Consider the following 23,809-nt stretch of genomic DNA (forward strand, 5'->3'; position numbering starts at 1 on the left):
TTGCCCCAAAATGCTCTTGATGACCTGTACAGATCCCATTCCAGACAGGGAATGTCTCCTCTCCAGCAATTGGTGGCCTTCCCCTCCCCTTTCCTAAAGGTAGGGCATTTCCCAGGACACAGATCCCCAGCCCTGGAGCTCTGTCACATCAGGGCAGGAACATTTCCTCACCTGACCTCACCTGTGCCTTGCATCACCGGGAATCTGTCACCTCCCGAAGTGTCAGAAGACAGTCAGGGATCAGCCATGGCTGCTCCACAGGGCCCTGCCCCGAGGACAATCCAACAGCCACGTCCCCAAACACCTCAGATGGGAGCGGGAGGAGCTCTGGGACACGGGGACAACACGTCCTGGAGCTGCCCAGGGATGTGTTGGTGTCACCTCGGTGTGACTCTGCTTCACACCTCCCCTCACAGCTCCCACCTGTTCATCCCCTAGTTTTAGTTGGCTTTTTTTCCATCTCCCTGGAAGGAAATGAGCTCCTGAATCTTTAGGTTGAGATTAACAAGGCTTGGAGCTTGGATTTTAGGAGAAATGGATTTGATACTCTGAAAAAAAAAGATCAATTCAGGGGAGGGTTTGTCTGCTCCTCCCCGGAGTCAGCATCACTTTGGTGTTAAAAATAGCGGATTTCAGTAATCCAGGAAAGCATTTTTGTGTCTGAAAGAATCACAGTCTGTCCTTTCAGCAAGTGGAAACTCAGTGTATCCTGAATTTCTGAGAATCCTCCATGTCCTGGCCTTGCATGGCAGAGGTTAAGGGCGTGCAGATTTGCTGAGAGAAGCAAACGAAAGGCAAAAATTAAAAACCCGGGGAAGGGACAGCAGGGTTCTCCTTTTTCTCCTCCTCCTCCCGACTCTGAAAAACGCTATTTGCAAACCCTCTGCTGGAACCCACCCCGAATTTCTTTCCTTGAAGCACCAGCTTGGTCAGCACAGGTAGGCAGCCAAATCAACTCCAGTTTATTTTTACCAGCACAAGAAAGGCTTTTATTTCAGAGACTTGCAGCAGTGCCAGGAATCAAAGGACTTGAACAAACAAACAGAAAATCTAAACCCTTTGCAGCTCCAGCCGGGCCTGCTGGGACAGGCTCCCCTGGGAGAACAGGGGGAGAGGCTGAGCCCAGCCCCAGAGCTGTGCCAGCACAACTTTAAAGCTCGGAGCAGACTTAAAAAGCGCAGGTCTAGACAAGAATTATTTTTTAAAAGAAAAAAAAAATTACAGCAGCAAAGGTTTTTATACTCAAGCCTTGGCAAGGAGAGCTGCTGTTAGGGGGAGGTTGTCCCGCCATGCTGCAAGTGCCAGGAAAAAACACTAAAAATGGCGGGGGGAACAAATATAGGCTTGGCTTTATGGGATGGGACAGGCCCTCTGCCCTCCTTGCAACAGAGTTTCTTGGAGGTCCCATTTTTCACAGAATCCCAGGATAACTGAGGTTGGAAAGGACCACAGTGGGTCACTGGTCCCACTCCCTGCTCTGCTCCAGCAGGGCCAGTCCAGAGCACAAGGAAGTGTCCAGGTGGCTCTGGAATGTCCCCAGGGAGGAGACTCCAGCCCCTCTCTGGTCTCTGCCCCACGTCCACGAGCAATTCCTGGCATCAGTCCCTGCCCGTTCCTCTGGTGGAGCCTGCTCCACCCCTTGGGATCTCCCTTTGGATACTGATGCCGTGGATGGGGTCCCTCTCCCCTGAGCCTCTCCTGGGCACCCTGAACCAACCTCCCACCCCTGCTCCTGTTCTGGACACAGCCGTCACAGGAATGAGCAGAGGAGTGGGGTTTTTTTTGGGAGAAGTTCCGAAGAATTCGGGGCTCCGGGCGGGTGCGGAGTGCCCGGGCACAGACGGGGCGTGGCCTGCTCGTGGCCCCGCCCCCGCGGTGAGGTCGGGGGTGCGGCGCGCGGCGGGCGCAGAGCGCGATGAGCGCGGCCTGAGGGAGGGTCGGGGGCGCCCGTGGCCATGGTGGCGCACGACGAGCTGGGCGGGCTGCTGCCCATCAAAAGGACTATCCGGGTCATCGACGCGCAGAACCAGCACTTCAGGGAGCAGGAGGTGAGCGGGACAGGGACTGGAGAGGGGGAAAAAGGGGATTTATTTGGGGCGAGAGTGGGGAGGGGGAGACCCTTCAGCTTCCCGCTCTCCGTGTCTGAGGGGAGGCGGCGAGCCGGGGTAGCCGCTCTGCCCTGCTTAAAAAACTGTGTGTGTGTGTCTGTGTGTGTATGTCTGTGTGTGTGTATATATATATATAGTTTAAGTTCATCTCTATGTATACATGTCTTTTACGTGCCTATATATACAATACGTTCAAGTTCATAGCCTCCAAAGAGTGGGACCAGGCAGCCCAGAACCGATGTCGGCGCCTCTCCCAGCGATTTAAAAACCTGTATATGTGTTTAGGTCCATGTATGTGTATGTATCTTTTTTATATACATTATATATATTTATTTAGGTTCATAGCCTCCCAAAAGTGTGCTAAAACCAATCTCGGTGCCTCACCCGACCCCGCTTCTCTTCAGGTGGCTTTTCATTTTAAATTCGCCTGTTTTCATTTAAAGATCGCCTGTCTCCATTTAAAACATCCACGGTGTCTCTCAGCGCTCTTTCCACTGGCAGGATTTTTCTTAATTAGGTGCTCATTTGCTGCTTAAACCGAAGAAAGAAACCTTCGTGGGCTTTTGAGGGCTGGTGTGTTTGATGGAAGTATTGTTATTTTTATCGCGTGTTGTTATGCCGATGGTAATGATTGCTCTCTTGGGAGGTGTTCCCAACCCTCCTGCCGCGACAGGAGCAAAAGTTCAGCAGCCAGGTTGGGTTTACTAAACCTGCCTTGGGCTGGGTTTATTGCCCAGATTAGTGGCGAGATGAGGTGGAAAAGTTTTTTTTAAAAAATAAAAAACAGGCGTCTTCAGATATGGCTGGGGTTTTGAGGGCTCAGCGCCGAGTCACCAACCTCAGCAAATCCCGGCTTTGCAACAGCCCAGCTTGGGCAATGTCATTGTGCAAAAGGGAAACCAGATGTTGGAGAAATACCAGAGACCAGAGCTCTGGCAGGGAGTAAATCGCCTCTATTTGTGAATCTCTCTGAGCTGGAGTTAGCAGTGCACGTCCCTCGGTCGGGAACGGGCTCTTGGATTTGGGAAAGGTCTTGGATTGTTCAGCTTGGGGCTCAGCAAGCCCCTTACATCGAGGTGGTCAGGTGGTTGATGATTTCTGGCAGGAATTATTCATGCTGCTGACTAAAAGCCCCTTTTTGCTGAATTGGCTCGGTAGGAAGAGTTTAGTTTAGTTTTGTTTTTTTTTCCACGCGTGGTTTTGCCATTGGTCACCGCGTTTGTGTGGGGCTGGTGTGGAATTCTGTGTGGCACATAGCAATTGCATTCGAGTGAGGGATCCTTGTAAAAACCACTAATTATTACCCAGCACAGGGGGAAGGTTGTAGGTGTGCTGCTGGAAAAAAAAAAAAAAGCCTTTGCTCAAAAGTACAGCCTGGTTTTCTTTCCAGCAAGGTGCAATCTTTTCATGAGTTAACAACCTGCACTTAGAAGCACTTGAAGGAATTTCAGGAGTGTGAAATCTCGCCTGACACAAAATTAGCTTTAGTGGCTGTGCTGGTGATGTATTAATTCACTTTTAATAAAGAGTCCTGTGGATAAGTAATAATTCCTGATGGAGCTGTTGACCCCGCTGGGGTTTTAATGATTTGTGAGTGCTGTAACACCCCTGGATTGTTACAGCCTTTATTGTAACCTGGCTCCCGTAAGGAAGACGTCGTGGAGACAGGAGAGTCATTGTTCGCAAGCAGAGAGCTAAAAACCCCCAAAGGCCTCCTGAGCCCGCGTTACCCGCAGCATGAACCGCCCGGGGTCTCGCCTTTCACCGGCTGGACTGGACGGGGACCGTGACCCCACCCCGGCCTGAAACGCGCAGCTCAGCCACGGGGGAGTTCCCGAGCACAGCGATTTCATTTTCCTTCTCCCTGCTCCGCTTCAAACGATCTTCAGGAGGAGAGGAAGAACCAGATGGGGTTTTGTTTTGTTTCTTGCTTGTTTTTTGGCGAGCAGCGTCTGAGAAGCGCTCAGATACAAAGTGTCTGATTTTTTTTTTTTCTTCTTCTTTAAGAGAAAAAGTCGGCCTTTTGCTTAGATGAATTCAGGAATTCCTGCTGCCAGCCCTTGGGCACGTGCACGTGTCACTTCAGCCGGGCACAGATGTGCTGGGAAGGCATTCCCACATTCCCACACGGCCCTGGGCTCCCGGCCCTGTCACTGGATCTCTGCAAAGGGGCAGCGCTGGCCGTTCTCCAGTGACCTTCTGGAGCCTCCCCATGGCTCGAGGTTCCTTGCTTTTCGTTCTCAGTGTCACATTTTGCTTCTCCAGGCTATTTTTATCCTGGCCTTGCCAGAGCCGTGGGTGGCTTTGTATCTGCATCTTCCCTGCTTCACTCCTGCACTTCCTTAAGCTTCTCCTGGCCACTGTCCCTTTATTTATCCTCCTGCACTGATAGATGATATACTAGAAGTAAATACCTCCCTTTTCTTCTGTTCAGAAACATCTGCAGTAAATTAAACCTTCCATGTTCTCTTTGAGCCTGGCCTAACTTTCCAACCTTTCCCTGGCTGTCCCTGCTCGAGCTCAGTGGAGGAGTTCCTGGTGTCCCACATAAACCCAGCTGAGCATCTCGTGATGGCAGACGCTTCTACAGCCTTTCCCCATTTTTATGGTACCCTCCTAATTCTGACATTCCCCAAACGATTCTAGCACAGCTTTGTGCTGTGCCAAGAGCTCTTTCCTTGCTGCAGGGCTCATAAATTGTTTCTTTTCATGTTCCCCCCTTGCAAGTTTGAAGGCTGAGCTCAGGGTGAGCTCACCTCCTCCTCTATTGCCCAACAGGGCGTGTGGGCAGGGCCTGCTGCTGGGGTAGAGTTGCTGAAATCAGATCTTACACAGACACGTAGCTTTTATGCTCCTTCAGTCTTCCTGATTGGAATCCAGCTCTGTGTGTTCCTATTTCTCTCCTCCCCCCCCTTATTTTTTGAGTTTTGTTTTCAACATTTGTCACTTCTGAGCGAAGGGTTTGGCCGCCGAACTGGGCTGGGGATGGAAACAGCACAGAGCTCGTCCTCAGCAGCCTCCACAGCCTCTGTCTTTTGAAAGAGTAGCAATTCAGCAGTAATTAACCAATTTTAACTGAGCTGAACCCAAACTGGCTCTACTTCCCTGTCCTGCTCTGAGAGTGGTGCTGAGCTGTCTCATGAGGATGAGTCACGTCCAGCCCTGTGCCAGATGTTTGGGAGCACCAGGGCAATCCTGCAGCCTTTTCTAAGCCTTAACTCGGAGCCCATCTCTTCCCCCTGTGCACACCTTTCCTGCCCAGCCCTCACCACACAATATTTATGATCTCAAACACATTGAGTTGCCAACAGAATTCTCAAAACTGAAGCAGCAGGAGCTTTCCAGGGGCGTTTCCTCTTTTTTGGCAGCGTTTGGGTCGGGACAGACTTGAGCTCCCTGCAGGGATTTGCAGTGCAGAAAAGCAGAAGCTCCAACTTTCAAATCTAAACAACGTGTAAGAAAAATTACAGTGGTTGCAGAGGGTGGGGGAGGGCAGGAGCAGGAGGAAACTTTGCAAACTGAAGGATTTCAGCTTTATCTGTGTGCGTGTCCCTCACAGGAATGTTCAGCTTGTGGTTGTTTGCCAGTTGTTAAAGGAGCTGCTGAGGCTGTGCTGGGCCCCCACTGCTGCTCTGCTCTCCAAAATAAAATGGAAAAACACATTCTTTCTCCAGAGGAAAAGACGAGAAAATGGAGAAGCAGATCCCAGCTCCATCTTTAGCTGCCACAGAGTGTCAGAGAACACTTTAATCTATTTCTGTTCAAAGCATAACAGTCCCTGCTGGAGCCCTATTTTGAATTCTCACTTGATGTTCTCTCACCTCTTTTAACTCTGGGCAAAAACCTCTGCAGTTTAATTGCAGCCTTAAAGTTCAGACAAATATTTATAGCCTTGAAAGATGAATAGCTGCTTCCAAACACTCTCCTTTGCTGTGTTTGCCACTCCTTAAGTGGGTTTGTGCTTTTGGAACCTGCCTGAGAAATTTCCAAGGGAGGCACAGCCAGGACAATTTGTTCTCTGCTTGCTTTGCAGGAGCCGAGCACTAAACGGGTCCGGCCTTTAGCACGAGTCACCTCCCTGGCAAACCTGATCTCCCCTGTCAGAAATGGGGCGGTTCGGCGCTTTGGGCAGACAATCCAGGTAAGAACAGAGCAAAATCTGGAGATCTGGCCCAGGGATGGGTTGGATGGGGTAAAACAGGCACCCCAAGGGATTTTGAGCTGTCTCTCGGAGCTCTCGGTGAACTTTCTTGGGCCTTGGGGGTGAAAAGTGCGACCTCAGGAGTGCATGGGTATAAAGTGCTGCATGAGCAGGTTCGACAGTAAATAAAATCAACTGCCTCAGATAAAGAGCTGATAAAGCAATAAAGTGTGCTGCAGCATGATGGGAGCTGCCCCTGCTGCCCAGCACTGCCCCAGCACTGTTCTCCAAGGAGCTCTGTGCTCACACCTGCAGATAACAGCACGGCTGGCTGTCAGGAACCCTGCAAAACAACGGGGCAAAGTTCAAGTAAATTCTGATTAACCTCTCCTAGGAAGAGTTATGATCCTTGTTTATTTACTTCCTCATACCTTGGAAATAAACCCAAGCATTGCCTTCCTATCTTCCTCCCTAGCGGATCAGTGCAGGGAGAGGGGCCTGGAAAACCTGGCCAAGCTTGATTAGAGCTTTCCTTTCTCTGAGGAAAAGTGTCTGGGTGTGTTTTCCTGCTCTGGACAACCCAGAAGGATGAAGGATTGGCAGTGCTGTGGGTAATACTGTAATACCTCTGAAACATTGGCTCTGCACGTTTGTTTTCAATTTTTTTTTTTTTTTTTAAATCCCTGCAGTCGTTCACCCTTCGCAGCGACAGCAAATCCCCTGGCTGTGCCCAGAAGTCATGCAGCAGATCTGCTGCTCCTACTCCCCCTAAGAGAAGGAGCAGCGTCCTTTGGTCTGAAATGCTGGATATCAACACGAAAGAATCCCTGAGTACCAAAGAAATCAAGCGCCAGGAGGTAACTGCCCATGGAAAACGGGATTGGGAGCAGCAGCCAAGCCTTTTGTCCCTTCCCCTGCTGGGAAAGGAGTAACAACCTTTAGGGAGGGGGACTGCATCTTCCTCTGCACCTACACCTAAATTGGCATCAGCCATGGGAAAAGGAGGATTCCACTCTGGAATCTGGTGTGACCCTTTGGAGATGCCAGACTTTCCACAGCATTCCTGAAATCCCAGCCCCGGCCCTGCTGGCTGCTCTGCAGCTGCCCCAACCTCAGGTTCCTCGCAGAGCCAGCTGTCTTTCTCCTAAAGCTCCTGACAATTGGTTGGAAGCCAAGCAGCAAGGCCTTGGCTTGCCTTTTTCCTGGAGTTCTTGGCCAAATCTTCTGGAGACAGCACAGGAGCTGCCGGAAGCCGCTTGGGATTTGACCTCTGCGGTTTTCGGGGGTTTTGTGTTTGCAGCCTTGCCTGGCTAAAAGCAGTGATTTAAAAGGCTCTGATATTTAATTTGGCTTGTGCAGGGGCCATTAGGGCTTTCACACAGTTGGAAGCAAAGCTGCTTTCTCAGGGCTAGGAAAGCAGATTTACTCAGGGCTGTCATGCCCAGGTGCCGCCAAGTGACTGGGGTGGCCAAGGGACCTATTCAGGGCAGGCTGTACATCACGGGAGCTGAAAGGCTCTTTCTGAGAAAGACTGGGATGCAAAATAACTCTGGATGCTTTCTGCCCTTCCTCCCAGGCCATCTATGAAATGTCCAGAGGAGAGCAGGACCTCATTGAAGACCTGAAGCTGGCCAGAAAGGTAAATGGGGATTTTTCCTGCAGTCAGTGATGGCATTCCAGGGAATAATGAGGGGGGTTTTTTGTACCTGCAAATGTGACGTGAGAGCTTTATCGGCCCCAGAACCCCCAGTTTGAAAGCTGGCCCAGAAAGCTGACGTGAGCACTGGGCCAGCAGTGCTGTGATTGCACCAAACCCAGCCATAAAAGGATTGTGCAGAGCAGCTTGGGGACTCCCTCTCCCAGCTGGGAGCAGTCCAGACAGGAAAACCCTTCTCATTTCAGTTCTCCATACTTCACAGAGTGAATCTTCCAGCTTCAATCCAGTGTTGCTCTTTCTGTTGTCTTCACTTCTTTCACCTGATAAATCCCCTCGGTTTAAATCATCAGCTTTGGGGCTTGGCACATTGGCATATCTTTGAGTATATGTTATTTGACAGGCCTACCATGATCCCATGCTGAAACTTTCCATCATGTCTGAGGAGGAACTCACCCACATTTTTGGGGACTTGGATTCCTACATTCCTCTGCACGAAGGTAAGAGCAGCTGGGTGGTTTGTGCTCGCTGGGATTTAACCTCTCCACTTTCTCCTGTTACTCGTTGGGGCATTGCTGCAATTCCTCTTTTTGTGTTTTCCATTCCAGACTTACTGGCAAGTTTGGGAGAAGCAACGAAACCAGATGGAACAGTGGAGCAGATTGGGCCTATCCTTGTGAAATGGGTGAGTTCAGAACTTGGAATCAAAGGGCTAAAACTGAGCTTACAGAACGCTGAAAGGCAGAAGCTGCAGCGCTCCGGGGTTTTTGTGGCCCTCAGTGCAAGACTGAAAGGGAAATGCTGAAAGCAGTGGGATTCTGTTGACTGGAATGGGCCCTGCTTTCACCCCAGAGACTTGGAATCATTTGCTGATTTAGGGTTGAAGCGTCTGTGCCTCCTGGACTCTGTCCCAGTGTGATTGCAGGAGTGTTATCCCTGCTAATCCCAAATATTGAAACTTCATGGGCTCCCTGTGCTCACCCTCCTCTTCCTCACAGGATCCAAACACTGGGAGCTTCATGGGCTCCCTGTGCTCACCCTCCTCCTCCTCACAGGATCCAAACACTGGGAGCTTCATGGGCTCCCTGTGCTCACCCTCCTCCTCCTCACAGGATCCAAACACTGGGAGCTTCATGGGCTCCCTGTGCTCACCCTCCTCCTCCTCACAGGATCCAAACACTGGGAACTTCATGGGCTTCCTTTGCTCATCCTCCTCTTCCTCACAGGATCCAGACACTGGGAGCTTCATGGGCTCCACGTGCTCGCTCTCCTCACAAGATCCTCCCTTAGCTTTATTATTGGGGAAAATATCCCAGTGCGGGCTGTAGAACTCCCTGACTTTCCCGTGTAAGTGACGTCTCCTTATCCCACAGGGAATCCGATTCCTAAATGTCCTCTGTTTCCTGCAGTTACCCCAACTCCACGCCTACAAAGGCTACTGCAGCAACCAGCTGGCAGCCAAAGCCCTCCTGGATCAGAAGAAGCAGGACAGGAGAGTCCAGGATTTCCTGCAGCGCTGCCTGGAGTCTCCCTTCAGCCGCAAGCTGGACCTTTGGAGCTTCCTGGACATCCCTCGGAGCCGCCTGGTCAAATATCCCCTGCTCCTCAAGGAGATCCTGAGGCACACTCCCAAAGACCATCCCGACATCCGCATCCTGGAAGAAGCCGTGAGTAATCCTGATTTGCTTGTTCTGACCTAAGGATGTGATTTGGGAGCTCCAGGAAATCTTCCTTAAAGCCTCAGCAGTTCCCAGGGGGGTTTTCTTGATGGGCACAGACCTGTGGCAGGGAAAGTGAGGGAATCAATCCACATGGATTGCATCCTTTGGAGTTGTGAAGGAGCACAAGCAGAGGTCACACAGGGCTTGTTAATCCCTCTTAATCATTTGTTTGGGTTTTTAGATATCCATAATCCAAGGAGTCCTCTCTGATATCAACCTGAAGAAGGGCGAGTCTGAGTGCCAGTATTACATTGACAAGCTGGAGTACCTGGATGAGAAGCAGAAGGATCCAAGGATTGAAGGCAGCAAAGCTTTACTGTGCCACGGAGAGCTGAAGAATAAAAATGGACACGTAAGTCCCTCGTTTTGTACTGATTAATTCTCAAACCTTCCCCCAGAGCTGGGTTAAACTCAGAGCAGAACTGGGAGCCTTCCATCCTTAGGGATAGTTTAGATACTGAGCAGAGGAAAATCCCTTATGGGCAGCCTCATTTCAGGGTGTAAGGGAAAGTTTCCTGCTGACAGCTCCACAGTTGGCTTGGGGAAGCTGAAAAATCATTAGCACAGAATGCCCAGGGAAAGTGCTCTCCATCCAGAGGGATTTCCTGCCACTGTTTACTTCAGGTGCTCTGACATTCCCCATTAGGAGCCCTGGCTCTTCCAAACAAAAGGGTTCCTGCAAAAGGCTGTTTGGCTTTGGGCTGGGCTGCCTGGAGTTTATCTCCCACCTTCTGCGCTCCAGGCTTTGCTGCCTTTTGTCCTGATTTCAGCCTCAAATCTTCTCTCTTGTCTTTGTTGATTGGGTTTGTTGTTGGTTTGGTTTTTTGTCTCATTGGCCGTTTTTACTCCTGCACACGAGGCATTCCATGCTCTCAGGAAAGATACGGCTCCTAGTCATCTTATCCCCCAGTCTGGGAATCATCATTCCCTTTCTAGGGATCAGTAAAGTAAAATCAATAAAACAATAAAGCTGCTGATGTAATCCTGGTGTATGTCAGACCTTGGCATTGGCACAGGAGACTGAAAATTACTCTGGTGAAATTGCAGATAAGGTGGCCTTGAATCCCACAGGATGTGTGACCTCATGGAATACAGAGTGAATATTGGAATGTTTTCCCTTGCAGAAGCTCTACGTCTTCCTCTTCCAAGAAATCCTGGTGCTGACAAGGCCGGTGACCCGGAATGAGCGCCAGGCGTTCCAGGTGTACCGCCAGCCCATCCCTGTCCAGGAGCTGCTCCTTGAGGACCTCCAGGATGGAGATGTCAAAATGGGAGGCTCCTTCCGAGGAGCTTTTGGGAATTCTGATAAAGGTACGTATCCGGTCAGCGCATCCATGGTGGCCATGAGGCTGCAGCTAGGGCTCGGATTAGAAAACCTCTTCGTCTCCCTGCTGGATTTTGGGATTTGGGGGGGTTTTGTTTGGATTTCAAATCTACCAGTGGAACCTCTAAATACCAGCTTGGAACTGATCCGTTTTTCCTTTTATCTCCAGCCAAAAACATTTTCCGAGTCCGTTTCCAAGATCCCAGCCTGGGCCAGTCCCACACGCTGCAAGCCAACGACGTCTTCCACAAGCAGCAGTGGGTGAACTGCATCCGCACGGCCATCGCCCCATTCCAGAGGAACATTCCCCCCTCTGAGCTCAAGGAGCTGCCAGAGCTGAGCGAGGAGTCGGAGGAGAACAACCCCTCCGTGCCCAACATCCCAGGCCAGAAGCTCCGGTCGGGAATATCCGACATGGAGCTGGATGAGAGCGCGGCCGAGTGCGGCTCCGTCCTGGACTCGGGGGAAGCCAAAGGGGTGAAATCCCACAGAACCTCATCCGGGCACAGAAAATCCAGGGAAAAGCAGCTCAGCGGGAAGCGGAAAGAAACGCTGGTGTAAGGAGAAAAAAAAAAAAAAAAAAAAAAAAAGGAGCCCTGGTGCTACCCTGGGGGAAAACTGTTAATTTATAAATAATTCCTTGTACATTTTTGTACCGGGAGCGCCTTGGGGGCCGCTCCGCGGATCAGATCCTGGGTCTGTGTTGGAATGGCAGCTACTGGTGTGCAGTTACTGTTGAACCGGGGTCTGTTTTTACACCTGGAATCCGTGAGGGATTTCCAAAACCCTCATGGCGCATCTGAAGAGCAAAGTTGGGTTCCTGGAAATTTTTTGCAGCTGTGGTAGAGGAAGGAAAATAAAGTGGAATTTTGGGTAGCACCGGGGGTTTTGATCAACACTGCAAAAGTCCTTTAAAGGACTCAACACCTGAAGTCACTCTGGTGTGTGGTTACAGCAATTCCTGCAAATCTGTGTTCCAAAAGGAAAAATCCTAAAAAACAGACCCCAAGTTCAACAGGTTCTCAATTCACCTACTGGAATCTTTGATCTCTGTGTCCTTTGTACATTCCTCTGTCTCACTCTTGTATCCTGCCAACTATTTAATTTTTTTATTAGTTTTTTTTCAAGTTTGGGGATTGGGATTTTGGGTGGGTTTTTTTTATTTTGTCTGTTTTCTTTGATTGATTGGTTGTTGGGTTTTGTTTCTTTTTTTTTTTATTTTTGTATTTTTGTTGCTCAGACTTGGCATTTCCTTTCCAGTACTTGATCCTTCATGCTCCAGGGGGTGATGTCCCAGCTGTCCCTCACATCACCCCGGAGCAATCCACGGGCTGGGAGGAGACACTACTGAAAGAGAACTGCATTACTCCAGGGTGTAGGAACGTTGTAGGCACGTTGTAAAAGGGTTTGGGGAGCAGTGAGTAGAGGGGGTAGCAGGGAGTGAAGGTAGATTTGTGTTTTTGTTGCCTTTTGGAAATGAAACACTTCCCAACGGGAAGCAGGACTTGGAGGCAACCAAGGGGTTCTTGCATGTGGTAGAAAGGTAGAGGAGAGGAAGTGTTGGAGGTGTGAGGAGAGGAGGAGGAGTGGTTGTAAATACTCAGGGTGGCAGCACTGCCATCTTCTAGCACTCCAAAGATACAGAGGAAAATCCAGGGAAAGATCCAGCTTGGGAACGGCGCTGCAGAGCGTCCTGGGAAACAAAGGGTGACAGCTCTGAGCACAGTGGGGTGTCCCTGAAAGCTGGCACTGGGGAGTGGGATCCTGCAATCCCTGTCACCTGAAATCTGGGACTGGGGAGTGGGATCCTGCAATCCCTGTCACCTGAAATCTGGGACTGGGGAGTGGGATCCTGCAATCCCTGTCACCTGAAATCTGGGACTGGGGAGTGGGATCCTGCAATCCCTGTCACCTGAAATCTGGGATTGGGGAGCCATTCCTGAAATGCAGGCTTGGGGAACGGTGACTCCACATCCAGGTATTGTCACTGCCTGTCACATGTCCAGCTGGGAGCTTTGGGAATGGGCAGAGGGTGTACATAGATACAGCGTGTGGTTCTCTGTAAATGTTGTACAGTTTCCAGTGCCAAGTTCCATTAAATTCCTGATGGCCTCTCACCTGCCTCAGCCGTGTCTGCCTGGGAGGGAGGGATGTGTCCATGCTCAGGAGTCTGGACAAAGAGGGATCTTTCCAAGCTGAGGCTCCAGGAGGAGCCCCTGTCTTCCTGCTGTGATTCTTTGTGTCCAGGCAGGACAAGCTGGCATTTTGCAGCTCCATGTCCAGGCAGGACACGAGCACAGCAGCCGAGTTGCTGGACTTCCCTCATTTTCTCAGGGAAAAGGGAGCAGTGGGATTCTCCTCACCCCCATCAGCAGGAGTGGCCTCATTGAGTAAATGTTAAATCCTTGGGAAGGGGATGCTGCTGCGCTGATCCCGAGGAAGCTTCCAGGGAGTTGTTGTACCAGGATAAACCTATCCAGTTTTCTCAAAAACCTCCAGCCTGACCTTTGGGGTGTCCGGGCACGGCTGCAGCTCTGGAGAGCGATCCCAGCTCTAGGCTGGCCCCGCTCCCCCGAGAGGGAAGGACAGGATTTACAGCTCTGACCTCTGAAGCTGATTTGATTTGGAGGGAATTTGGCCCTTCCCAAGCAGGGAGAAGCTGGAAAAACAGTTCCTCCTGAAAAAGAAAAAAGGCATGAGTGAGCTGCTGGAGCGCAGGGAGAGGAAATCCCATGGATTGTCTGTCTGTCCTCCCTGAGCGAGGCTAGGCTCAATCTTTGTCTCCTCGTCCTGCAGCCAACGGCAATTCAGCCAAAAGTCCTTAATTCCCTTTGGAAGTAATTCCCTTTAAATAATTCTCCCCAGCTCCTGCTGGTTCCTCTCCCTGCTCTGTCCCTCCAGCAGGAATGTGCAGCCGTCTCAGCCCTCCCTTCTCCAGACTAAACAAGCCCTGCTCCCCTGGATTCCTCCCATGCTGAATTCCGTGGAATCTCGGCTCTCTCCAGACCTCTGCTGAGCCAAGACCCCCCCATCCCATGGCATACAGCTGGATAAAATTCCAAAGGGCAGAGGGGAACCCATGGTGCCATCCCTGTGCCAGGAAGGGACTGGGGATGTGCCCATGATGTGGCACCTCCGCCCTGGGTAAGCAGCTCCCGGGTCCTGTTTGCCTTTGGGATCCACCCAGCTCCGGAGCGCAGCCCACGCCTCCAGGGTTTCCAGGTGGGGCCTTCCTGGAGCTGGGATCACTGTGGGGCAGGGTCCTTTCCCAAGAACTCCTGCATCCTAATCCTCCTCTCCAGGGTGATGTCTAGGATCAGGGTCCCTTTGGTCCAGCCTTAGGAACTGCCCTTCAGTTCACCCTTGGATTTGGGAATCTCCATGGAAGCCAAGTCTAAAACAAACCACAGGCTACCAAATCCCAAATTTCACTCCAGCAACAGCCCTGAGACTCTTGCAGCCGTTCTGGGATCAACCCCGAGCCCACCCTCTCCAAAATCCCATTTTCCGCACTAAACCTCAGTGTAGTTTTTGCTGGGATTTGTGGAGATTTCTCCCCCTCCCCACAGCTGCTCCTGTGATCCATCTGGGCTCGTGCAGGGACACGGGGGCCCCACGGACTTTTCCCTGTCGGAGCAGTTTCCCTCTCCACCTCCCAACTTTCTCTTTTTTCATTAATTCATCCCCCGCCGTGTCTGCAGCTGCAAACCCAGACACATCTGTGCACATCTGGGCTGGCGCTCCCAGCCGAGCCACCTCAGGAGAATCCAACTGGAAGATTTTTCACCTTCTGGATTGGGGGAAATTTTCCCCCCATTCCTTGGATTAGGCCCCTCAAAGCCAGACACCGAGCCTGGAAAACTCTGTGTGAGGCTTAAATGGGGCCCTCCTTTCTCAAAGCACCAATTTTTCAAACTCCAGGTGGAGACAACCCAGGAAATTCGGCGCCAAAAGCCCTGCACGCTCCCGCTCCCTCCGTGGTGGGCTCCCCTTCCCTGTCCTACCCCACAGCCCACCCACTGTAAATAGGATTAGGCCATAAATCACAAGATTTTATGGGCCAGCAGGAAGTTTTACTGGGATAATTATCCTGATAAATGAGGAGCAGTTAAGCACAGACAAAAATCAAAGGCTGGCTTTGACCTTATCCTGAAAATGGACATTGGGACAGGATCTGTGGGATGGGACGGCCTGGGATGGGAGATGGTGAGTGCTGGCAATGGGTACTGGTCACAGGGATGTAAAGGAATGTGATGGGATGAGAGGTGATGGGTGCTGGTCATGGGAATGGAATGGGATGAGAGGTGAGGGGTGCTGGTCGTGGAGAGGTCAGGGGGAGATGATGGGTGCTGGTCATGGGGATGGGATGGAATCCATGGGATCCATGGGATGGGAGATACGGGATGCCAGTCACGGGGATTTCATGGGAAGGAAGCAGCAGATTCCAGCTTTGATCCACAACCCCTCTGCCCTCCATGTCAGCCAGGTGACACAGGGACCCCAAATCCCCCCATTTCAGCTTTGAACCAACACCTGAACTCTCCCAGGCCTCCAAAGCCCCCATGATCTGTCTGGAATTTCTTCCAGGCAGATCCGAGCCAGCTCTGCCTCCCCTTGGCTCTTCCCCGGCAGTTTGGATTGGATCTAATTAAATCTGGAGCAGAACAGCCAGCGTGGGCAATCAGACAGATAATTAGGGAGCAGCCCTTGCACAAGAGGAGCTGCCAGGGCCTCCCCTCCCCGAAACCTCTTACCAGACAGGTTCCCACTACGGCTCCCACAATTCCTCTCGGGAATTGCAGCGTTCCACACTCCCAGAGCTTTTTCCACAGGAGGTTTTCCCCAGGAGAGTGTTCCTCTCCCAGATTTATCCCACCATTCCTCGGCAGTCCCACGGGCTGGGTTTTGGTTTGTGCCTTTCCCTCCAAATCCCACACCTCTAATTCCCCACTGGGTTAAACTGGGATCAACTGGTGCCCATGTCCTGTAGCTGAGAAAGTCAAATTATCTTCTGCTGTAGAACTTCCTGGTCCAGCAGCTCCTTGATCTGGCTGGTGAAGGTCACTGGACTGTTGTGGGCACAGAAGAAACAGGGATGGATCCGTGGAGGGATGGATGGATGGATGGATGGATGGATGGATGGATGGATGGATGGATGGGATCCATGGATAGATGGAGAAACCTCCACTCCCTCATTTGTCACTGTCCCCTCCTTCACTCGCTGAGTAAGGGGTGAGTAAACCCAACCTTACAATGGGGGGAATGCTCAGCTCACCCCTGAGTAACAGGGCAGGACCCCACAGCCCTCTCCTGATCCAGTTCCACGTCACCACCTGGATCCAACCCCGCAGGAGGCCCCAGAGGTGACTCCGAGCTGCCGGGATCTGCCAGGACCTGCACGGGGGGGGGGGGGGGATCCTCCCTCGGTGCCTTTGATGTGCTGCCAGCACTGCTTGGGGCTGGGGAGACTGGGGGTGACCCCTCCGACTCCTTTGTACAGCTCCAAACCTTCCCAAAATATCCCTGAAGTGGGAAAATCGCCGCCCCACTGCTGCCTCTCCCCGAAACCACTGAGCCCAAATCCCTTAATTAGGGCTTCCTTGGGATCTGGCCCCATGAAATGTCACCATGGGAGCAGCAGGACGAGAGCCAGGCTGGCCCAAGGGGGTTGGGTCACTCTTCTTCGCCAGCTCCCGAAACTTCCGGATCCATTCCCATTCCTGCCTCCTCCTGCTGATCCAGGGAGAAGAACGCGGAGGGAGGGAAGGAGGGAGGGAGGGAGGGAAGGAGGGAGGGAAAGAGGGAGGGAGGAGGCTCCATCTCCTCGGTGTGCTGGGACAGAGCCGCGTGCTCGCATGGGAAGCACCATGGCCGAGCGGCTGTCGGAGGAGAAAATCGCAGAATTCAAGGAAGCGTTCTCCCTCTTCGACCGCGACGGCGACGGCTGCATCAGCACCAAGGAGCTGGGCACCGTCATGCGCTCGCTGGGCCAGAACCCCACCGAGGCCGAGCTGCAGGACATGGTGGGCGAGGTGGACGCCGACGGCAGCGGCACCATCGACTTCCCGGAGTTCCTGTCGCTGATGGCCAGGAAGACGAGGGACACGGACAGCGAGGAGGAGATCCGGGAGGCGTTCCGGGTTTTCGACAAGGATGGGAACGGCTACATCAGCGCGGCGGAGCTGCGGCACGTCATGACCAACCTGGGCGAGAAGCTGACGGACGAGGAGGTGGACGAGATGATCAAGGAGGCCGACTGCAACAACGACGGGCAGGTCAACTATGAGGAGTTCGTCAGGATGATGACGGAGAAGTGACGGCCTCCACCAGCCACCTCCAGCTCCAGGTAACTCCCTGGGATGCAGCACCCATGGAAAATCCCCAAATCTTGGCTCTACCCCATCCTCATGATGGTTGGAAAAAATTATGTTTCTGGTGCTTTTTTTTTTTTAAGTTTTCCTTCTTTTTTTTTTTGTTTTTTTTGTTTTTCCCATAGAGAACAGAGGTTGTGGTGGTGGTTCTACCCCAGCCCCTCCATCCCCTCCCACCTTCTCCAGGCTGGAAAAATCCTCTTCTACCCCAGTTGGAGCGCCACCAACCAGCGTCTGCATTGGACGTGGGATGCAAATGGATTTGGGGTCCCCATGGGATGTCTCATGTCCATAGATATTCCAGTGGACACTGAATATTCCCTCACATCCCTGAGTCCAATAAAAAACATCCCCCCACGTCCTGGTGGCTGCTTCATTCAGCTTCTCCTTGGGATCCCTGCAAAAAAAATATTCCCAGAAATCATCCTGGTCAGGCTCAAACCCCACCTCCTCTCCATCCTCTTCCCATTCCATCCCTTCTCCTGGAAAGCCAGAAAGATGCTGGAGGCCAGGATGTGGCCATCCCTATCCTAAATCTCATCTCTTTTGGAATCTGTCTCTACCCCCAGGATCTCAGGGGTCCTTTTCCCTCTTCCAAGCTAAGAGAAACTGGATTTGTCCCTAATCCCCATCCCAAAGCTGAGCAGAGCAGGATTCACCTTTGGGGGGTCATAATCCCCAACTGGCTGTGACTCAGTTTCCTCACAATGAGGGGGGATCCTGGCATGGGATCATTCCCTCCACAGAGGAATTTGAAGGAAAATCCATTTTAATGGATCTAATTAACGCTCCGTCGCTAACGAGCAAACGGGACCGAGCTGCTCCATGGGGAGCTTGGGATCTGCCACGACTTCAGCCCCACTTCCAGCCCATCCCTGGGGCTGGGAACTTTGGCAATCCCAGTTGTTTTCCCGGGAGAACCGGGCGGGTCCTGGCAGAGCCCAGCACGCCCACGCTCGCTCCCAGTGCCTTCTCCCTCACACTCCCAGGATGAGAGCAGGGCAAAGTCCAGCCCCAAAATCCCCAAATCCAGCAAAATCCAGCCGGAAAAAAAAAAAAAAAACCAGAATGACAAGGTCACACCAGGCTATTGTAATGGGATGGCTAAAATTAGTCCTTCCCAAAAACCAGGAATATTTATTTCATGCCAGGATCCAAATCCAAGCCTACCCCGGTATTTTTAGGCCTGACTTTTTTTTCTCCTTCTATTTTTGGGTTGTTTAATTTCTGGAGTGTTCTTTCCGCTTATCCCGGGATGGTTTTTCCAAACCATGATCCTGAATGGGAGGGTGGATCCCAGCCTGGCAGCTCCATCAACAGCAGAGAAAATTTATCCATGATTTCCCATTTTTCCCTGAATTTGGTGCTCAGGAAGATTCCCACCAGCATCCCTTGGGATGGACACATGGATGGACAGGATGGTCTCATTTTTTCCAGCACTGGAAAAGGAGAGGATTTCACTTCCCAAATCCAGGTTTTCATCCCCAAATTGTCCCTCTGGAGGAGAAGGAGCTGATGGAATTGCAGGATCCAGCCCGGCAGATCCATGACCAATGGAATTCCATCCGATGATGGTTAATAATTAAATTAATCGAGGGCCAGGGGATGCACTTGGAGCCTGGGAAGTTTGGAGGATCCCTGATCCAAATTTTCCACCCTAAAACTTGGTCAGGATGTTCCCTGCACCTGGGGGTGGGGATTGAAGGATGTGGAACAGGGATCACCTGGGATGGGAGCTGGGAATCATCTGGGATTGGACCTGGGGGTTCATCCCGTGAGGAATCTGGGATAGGGATCACCTGGAATAGATCCTGGAAGATCACCAGGTGTGGGATTTGGGATAGGGGTCAACTGAGATGGGTTCTGTGGGATCATCTGATATGGGAATTGGGATAGGAATCACCCTGAATGGGTCCTGAGGGATCATCCAGTGTGGGATTTGGGATAGGGATCATCTGGGATGGGACCTTGGGATCATCTGGTACAGAATCTGAGATCAGGATCACCTGGAATAGATCCTGGAAGATCATCTAGTATGGGATTTGGGATAGGGATTATCTGGGAAGGGTTCTGTGGGATCATCTAAGCCAGGACCTGGGGCAGGAATAACCTGGGATGGGATCTGGGAGATCATCTGGAGCAGGGATAACCTGGAATGGATCCTGAGGGATCATCTAGTGTGGGAATCGGGATAGGGGTCACTTGGGGTGGGTCCTGTGGGATCATCTGATATGGGAACTGGGATAAGAATCATCCCGAATGGGTCCTGAAAGATCATCCAGTGTGGGAATTGGGATAGGGATCATCTGGGATGGGTCCAGTGGGATTTGGGATAGGGGTCACCTGGGATGGGACCTTGGGATCATCTAAGCCACTTGGGGCAGGAATAACCTGAGATGGGATCTGGGAGGTCATCTGGTCATCCATTGATCCTGAGGGATCATCTAGTGTGGGAATTGGGATAGGGGTCACCTGGGGTGGGATCTGGGATGGGAGCACATGGAATGGCAGATGAGGGATCCATGGAATGGACCATGAGGAATCCCTGGAGTGGGACCTGGGGTGGATTTAGGGTGGGACATGTGGATCACCTGGAATGGGATGTGGCCTGGGGGGATCCCTCGGGACATGGCTGGAGGGGAAATCTCCTGGATCCAGGCTGTGGCAGCTGTTCCCTCCTCCACCACGGACAATCTCCCACCACTTTTCCAGGTAATTTCCAACCAAAAAACCCACTGAGGGCTCCAGCACCGCCCAGAAACAGGGATCCAGCTCTGTCCCGTTGCTACCCTCTCCCTGCTCACCTGGACATCGTTTTTCCCCTAAAATGGAATTTTTAAGGAAAAAAAGCAGCTCAGGAACCACCCCTCAACACCCCCCCCCCCCCCCCAACATCCCCCATCCTAAAGGACCAGAGATGTTTACTACAATCCTGTGGAATCAATCCCAAATTCTCCCCCTTCCCTTGAATTTTAGCAACCCGCGATATTTTCATCCCGTCTCCATAACGAGGCTTTAAAAACACATTAATTCAATTTAGGGAAACAACACTGAGGTCTCCCAAGATTCTCCCCAAGGAAAAACAGGTTTTTCCCATTTTTTCCCCCTTCCAAACCCTCTGGATTCGTGGCTCCCTGCCCCCTCCCCAGCAATAACTCTGCCCTGGAGCAAACATGACGCGGTGCCTGGGAAATGTCTGCGGGAAGGGGAGGCCCCCCCGCACATCCCGCTGCCAGAAAAAAGTCTGGAAAAACAGCTCTGGAAACAAGATTGATCCAGGTTGGTGGGGTGAGGGGTTGGGGATGGGGAGCTGGGCTGGGAAATCAAGGCAGGTTCTGCACAGGGGGATAAAAACAAAGCCCAAAAATCCATTCACAAACTCCTTTTTCCCATGTTTACTTTGGAAAAAAAAATGGTACTGTCTCCCGAGGGTGGTTTTTTGAAACCTGTTTTAAAGGGATTATTCTCCCTGGTTTTCCACTTTTGGGTTATTTGTGGAAGGGGAAAATCCTGTCTGCGGGAGAAATGTAAAAACCACACAAACCATCCCAAAATTTGGCACAGGGAAATGTGGGAAACATCGTCCAGGGATGGCCAAAATGATGGAGAATGGAAAAATTTGGTGCCAGCTCAACACTGAGGCTGAGCTTGCAGCAGACAGGGAAAAGCTTTGGGGGAAAATCCTTGATTTATTTTGGGGCTGGAGGGGTTGGGTTTATTTCCAAATTTTTACTCTTTTTTTGGCATTAATCCCTCATGGAATTCTAAGGGTGAGGAGAGAGGACAAGAAGGACAGGGAGATGGGAATGAGGAGAGAGAAATAAAGGAGAGCAGGAGCTGGGGACAAGGGAGGGGACAGGAGGGAGCAGGAATTGGGGACAGGAAAAACCGGGAGAGGGGAAAATGTGACCAAAACATGGAATAAAGGAGACCAGGAGATGGGGTCAAGGAAAAGTGGGAGCAAAAGATGGTGAAAAGCTGGATTTGGAGAAGGGACAAGGACGAGACTCCGGGCAGGGGATAAATGGGGGTGGGAGGAAAATGGGATGAAAAAAGGGGACCTGAAGAAAATGGGAGATGGGGACAAGAAGGGATCAGGAGAAGGGACAAGGGGACAAGGAAAAGTGTGAGCTGGTGATGGGAACAAGCTGGACCAGTGGGACAAGGAAAAGCGGGATCAAGAGAAGGGAACATGGGGACAAGGACATCTGGGATCAGGAGAGGGGACAAGGATGAGACTTTGGGCGTGGGGTGATTGGAAATAAGAGGAAAACGGGACAGAAAATGGGAACCTGAAAAAAAACCAGGAGATGGAGACAAGAGAGGGAACAAGAAGGGACCAGGGGACAAGAAAAAGTGGGAACAAGAGATGGAGAAAAGCTGGATCAGGAGAAGGCACAAGGGAACCAGACTCCAGGCAGGGGATAAATGGGAACAGGAGGAAAATGGGATGAAAAAAGGGGACCTGAAAAAAACCCAGGAGATGGGGACAAGAAGGGACCAGGGGACAAGGAAAAGTGGGAGCGAGAGATGGAGGAAAGCTGGATCAGGAGAACAGAGCAGTGGGACCAGGAGACAAGGACAAGCCTTGGGTTTTGGGATAAGTGGGAGCAGAAGTGGGACAAGGAGAGGTATCAGGGACAGGGAAAAGTTGGGAACAAGAGGAACAAGCAGGACCAGGGGACAAGGACGAGTCTTTGGGATGAGACAATCCCAAATCCCAGTCCCCAATCCCAATTCCCAATCCCTTGCTCCCGCAAAGAAGGGACAACTCCCCAGTCCCTTCCGCCCTTTTTCCCATCATTCCCAAGGGAAGTCCCAAAGGATTTTGTGGAGGCCCTGGGGCACAAATTCCAATTCCCAAAATAATCCCGTCGGGATCAGTCCCGAGGGAATTCGGAGAGTGAAATCCCAGCAGGGAATTCCAGTTTCCCAGGACGGGCAGGGGAGGCTCCAGCCCGGCCGGCTGGAAGGGGATTAAACTGCAAAAAGAGTTTGGAGGCGCCAGGAGGAGTTTGGGAACATCGGGAAAGAAATCCCAAATCCCACGGGAGCCGCGCCAGGACCTGCAGATTCCAACTAAAACCCTCTCCATCCCCAAATTCTTCCGAAAGTCGGGAATCCCTGTAGGGGTTAAGTGCAAGCGGAGCCGCTCGGTTTTCCAGCCCCGCTGGGGCTGTCAGGAATTTTAACAAATGGGAATTAATAGGAACATGAGCTCAGCCCCGCGTGCCGCCAGCCCCACGTCACCACGGCCCATCCCGACGGGATTTTGGGAATCTTTTTCCCTCTTTTTTTTATTTTTTTTCCCTCCGGGAGAAGCAGAACCTGCTCCATAAAACACCCCCAGGGATAAACAATTAAAATTCCCCCCCCCATTCCCGGCTCCTCAGATTTAGATCCCAGAGCTTTCCGCTTTTTCTCGATTAAAATCCCACCTGAAATTCCCGCTTTGGTCCAAATTAATCTCAAATAAGGAAAAAAAAAAAAAAAAAAGAAATAAAATCAATGTTGGGGCACCTCCACCCCCGTTTTTCTCATTTTTCCCTATTTTCAGCCCATCCATGGAAGCACAACCTGCCCCGTGCCCCCCCTTCCCTCCCTGTCCGAGTCTTTCCCGAAATTCCTGCTTTTCTCCTTAAAAGTGCGCCTGTCCTGAGTCGAGATCAGAGGGAATTTTATTACGGGCAGAGCTGGGAATTCCGACTCTTTTTGAGGCCGTGAGAGCTGGAGTGGGGAGGTGGGAATGGAACCCTCTGGAGGTGATCTGTCCTTCCCAAAAAAAAAAAGAAAAAATAAATAAAAAAAATCCCAAATTCCCAAATCCAAGTTCAGCGGGAGCCGGGATTGAGTTTTGCTGGGGGAAAAAAAGGGAATTTCGGCTCCGAGGGATTGGCGATTCCTTCCCCACGGAAAATCGGCCGGCCTTGTTGGAGGGAGAATTTCCCAAGTTTTCCCAGGATTTGTTTCTCCGGGATGAGCGGGGCTGGTGCAGACCCCGCCGCTTGGAAATTCCCAATTCCTGGCACTCTCCGGGAGCTTTTCCTGGAGGGAGCAGCTCCTCCAAGCGGCGCCGCGGAGGGATGAGCATCCCGCATCCAAACCCTGCGGATCTGCGAATTCTTCCACAATTCCTCCCAAAAAATTCCTTTTTTTTTTTTTTTTAATGGAATCATGGAATGGTTTAGGTAGGAAAGGACCTTCAGGATCATCCAATTACAAGTATTTTTATTTTTATTTTTATTTTTATTTTTATTTTTATTTTTAAATTTATTTTTATTTTTTAATTTATTTTTTTATTTTTATTTTTTATTCCCCCCCCCCCCCTCTTTTTTGGATTGGATTTTTTATAGTCTTATTTTATTTTTTTTTTTTAATTTAGGATTAAAAGTAGGAGGGATGGAGTTTCGTGTTCGGATTTAGTTGCTCATTAATTTTTTATTTATAAAAATAATGAGCGTTGGAGTATTTTTAATTAGGTTTAAAATTG

At 51.2% G+C, this 23,809-nt stretch overlaps 2 protein-coding genes across 2 annotated transcripts; both read left to right on the top strand.

The window, feature by feature from the left end:
- The first annotated feature begins 1,949 nt into the window (after positions 1–1,949).
- NET1 (neuroepithelial cell transforming 1) lies at positions 1,950–11,509 on the top strand. Its single transcript, XM_062491454.1, has 10 exons — positions 1,950–2,048; positions 6,142–6,249; positions 6,939–7,106; positions 7,826–7,888; positions 8,307–8,403; positions 8,512–8,588; positions 9,313–9,570; positions 9,806–9,976; positions 10,749–10,935; positions 11,118–11,509. The coding sequence occupies exons 1-10, from the start codon at positions 1,956–1,958 to the stop codon at positions 11,507–11,509; spliced, it is 1,614 nt and encodes a 537-aa protein (XP_062347438.1). The 5' UTR covers positions 1,950–1,955.
- Positions 11,510–16,815: 5,306 nt separating this feature from the next.
- Positions 16,816–17,758, top strand: LOC134043293 (calmodulin, striated muscle). Its single transcript, XM_062491455.1, has one exon. The coding sequence runs from the start codon at positions 16,816–16,818 to the stop codon at positions 17,263–17,265; it is 450 nt and encodes a 149-aa protein (XP_062347439.1). The 3' UTR covers positions 17,266–17,758.
- The last annotated feature ends 6,051 nt before the right edge of the window (positions 17,759–23,809 follow it).

This window comes from Cinclus cinclus, chromosome 4 (genome assembly GCF_963662255.1).
Source record: "Cinclus cinclus chromosome 4, bCinCin1.1, whole genome shotgun sequence".
Lineage (NCBI taxonomy): Eukaryota > Metazoa > Chordata > Aves > Passeriformes > Cinclidae > Cinclus > Cinclus cinclus.

Coding starts and splice junctions, on each gene's coding strand:
- NET1 (XM_062491454.1), top strand. CDS start 1,956: ATGGTGGCGCACGACGAGCTGGGCGGGCTGCTGCCCATCAAAAGGACT. Junction 7,107..7,825: donor AAGAAATCAAGCGCCAGGAG/GTAACTGCCCAT, acceptor CCTTCCTCCCAG/GCCATCTATGAAATGTCCAG. Junction 8,404..8,511: donor CTACATTCCTCTGCACGAAG/GTAAGAGCAGCT, acceptor TTTCCATTCCAG/ACTTACTGGCAAGTTTGGGA.
- LOC134043293 (XM_062491455.1), top strand. CDS start 16,816: ATGGCCGAGCGGCTGTCGGAGGAGAAAATCGCAGAATTCAAGGAAGCG.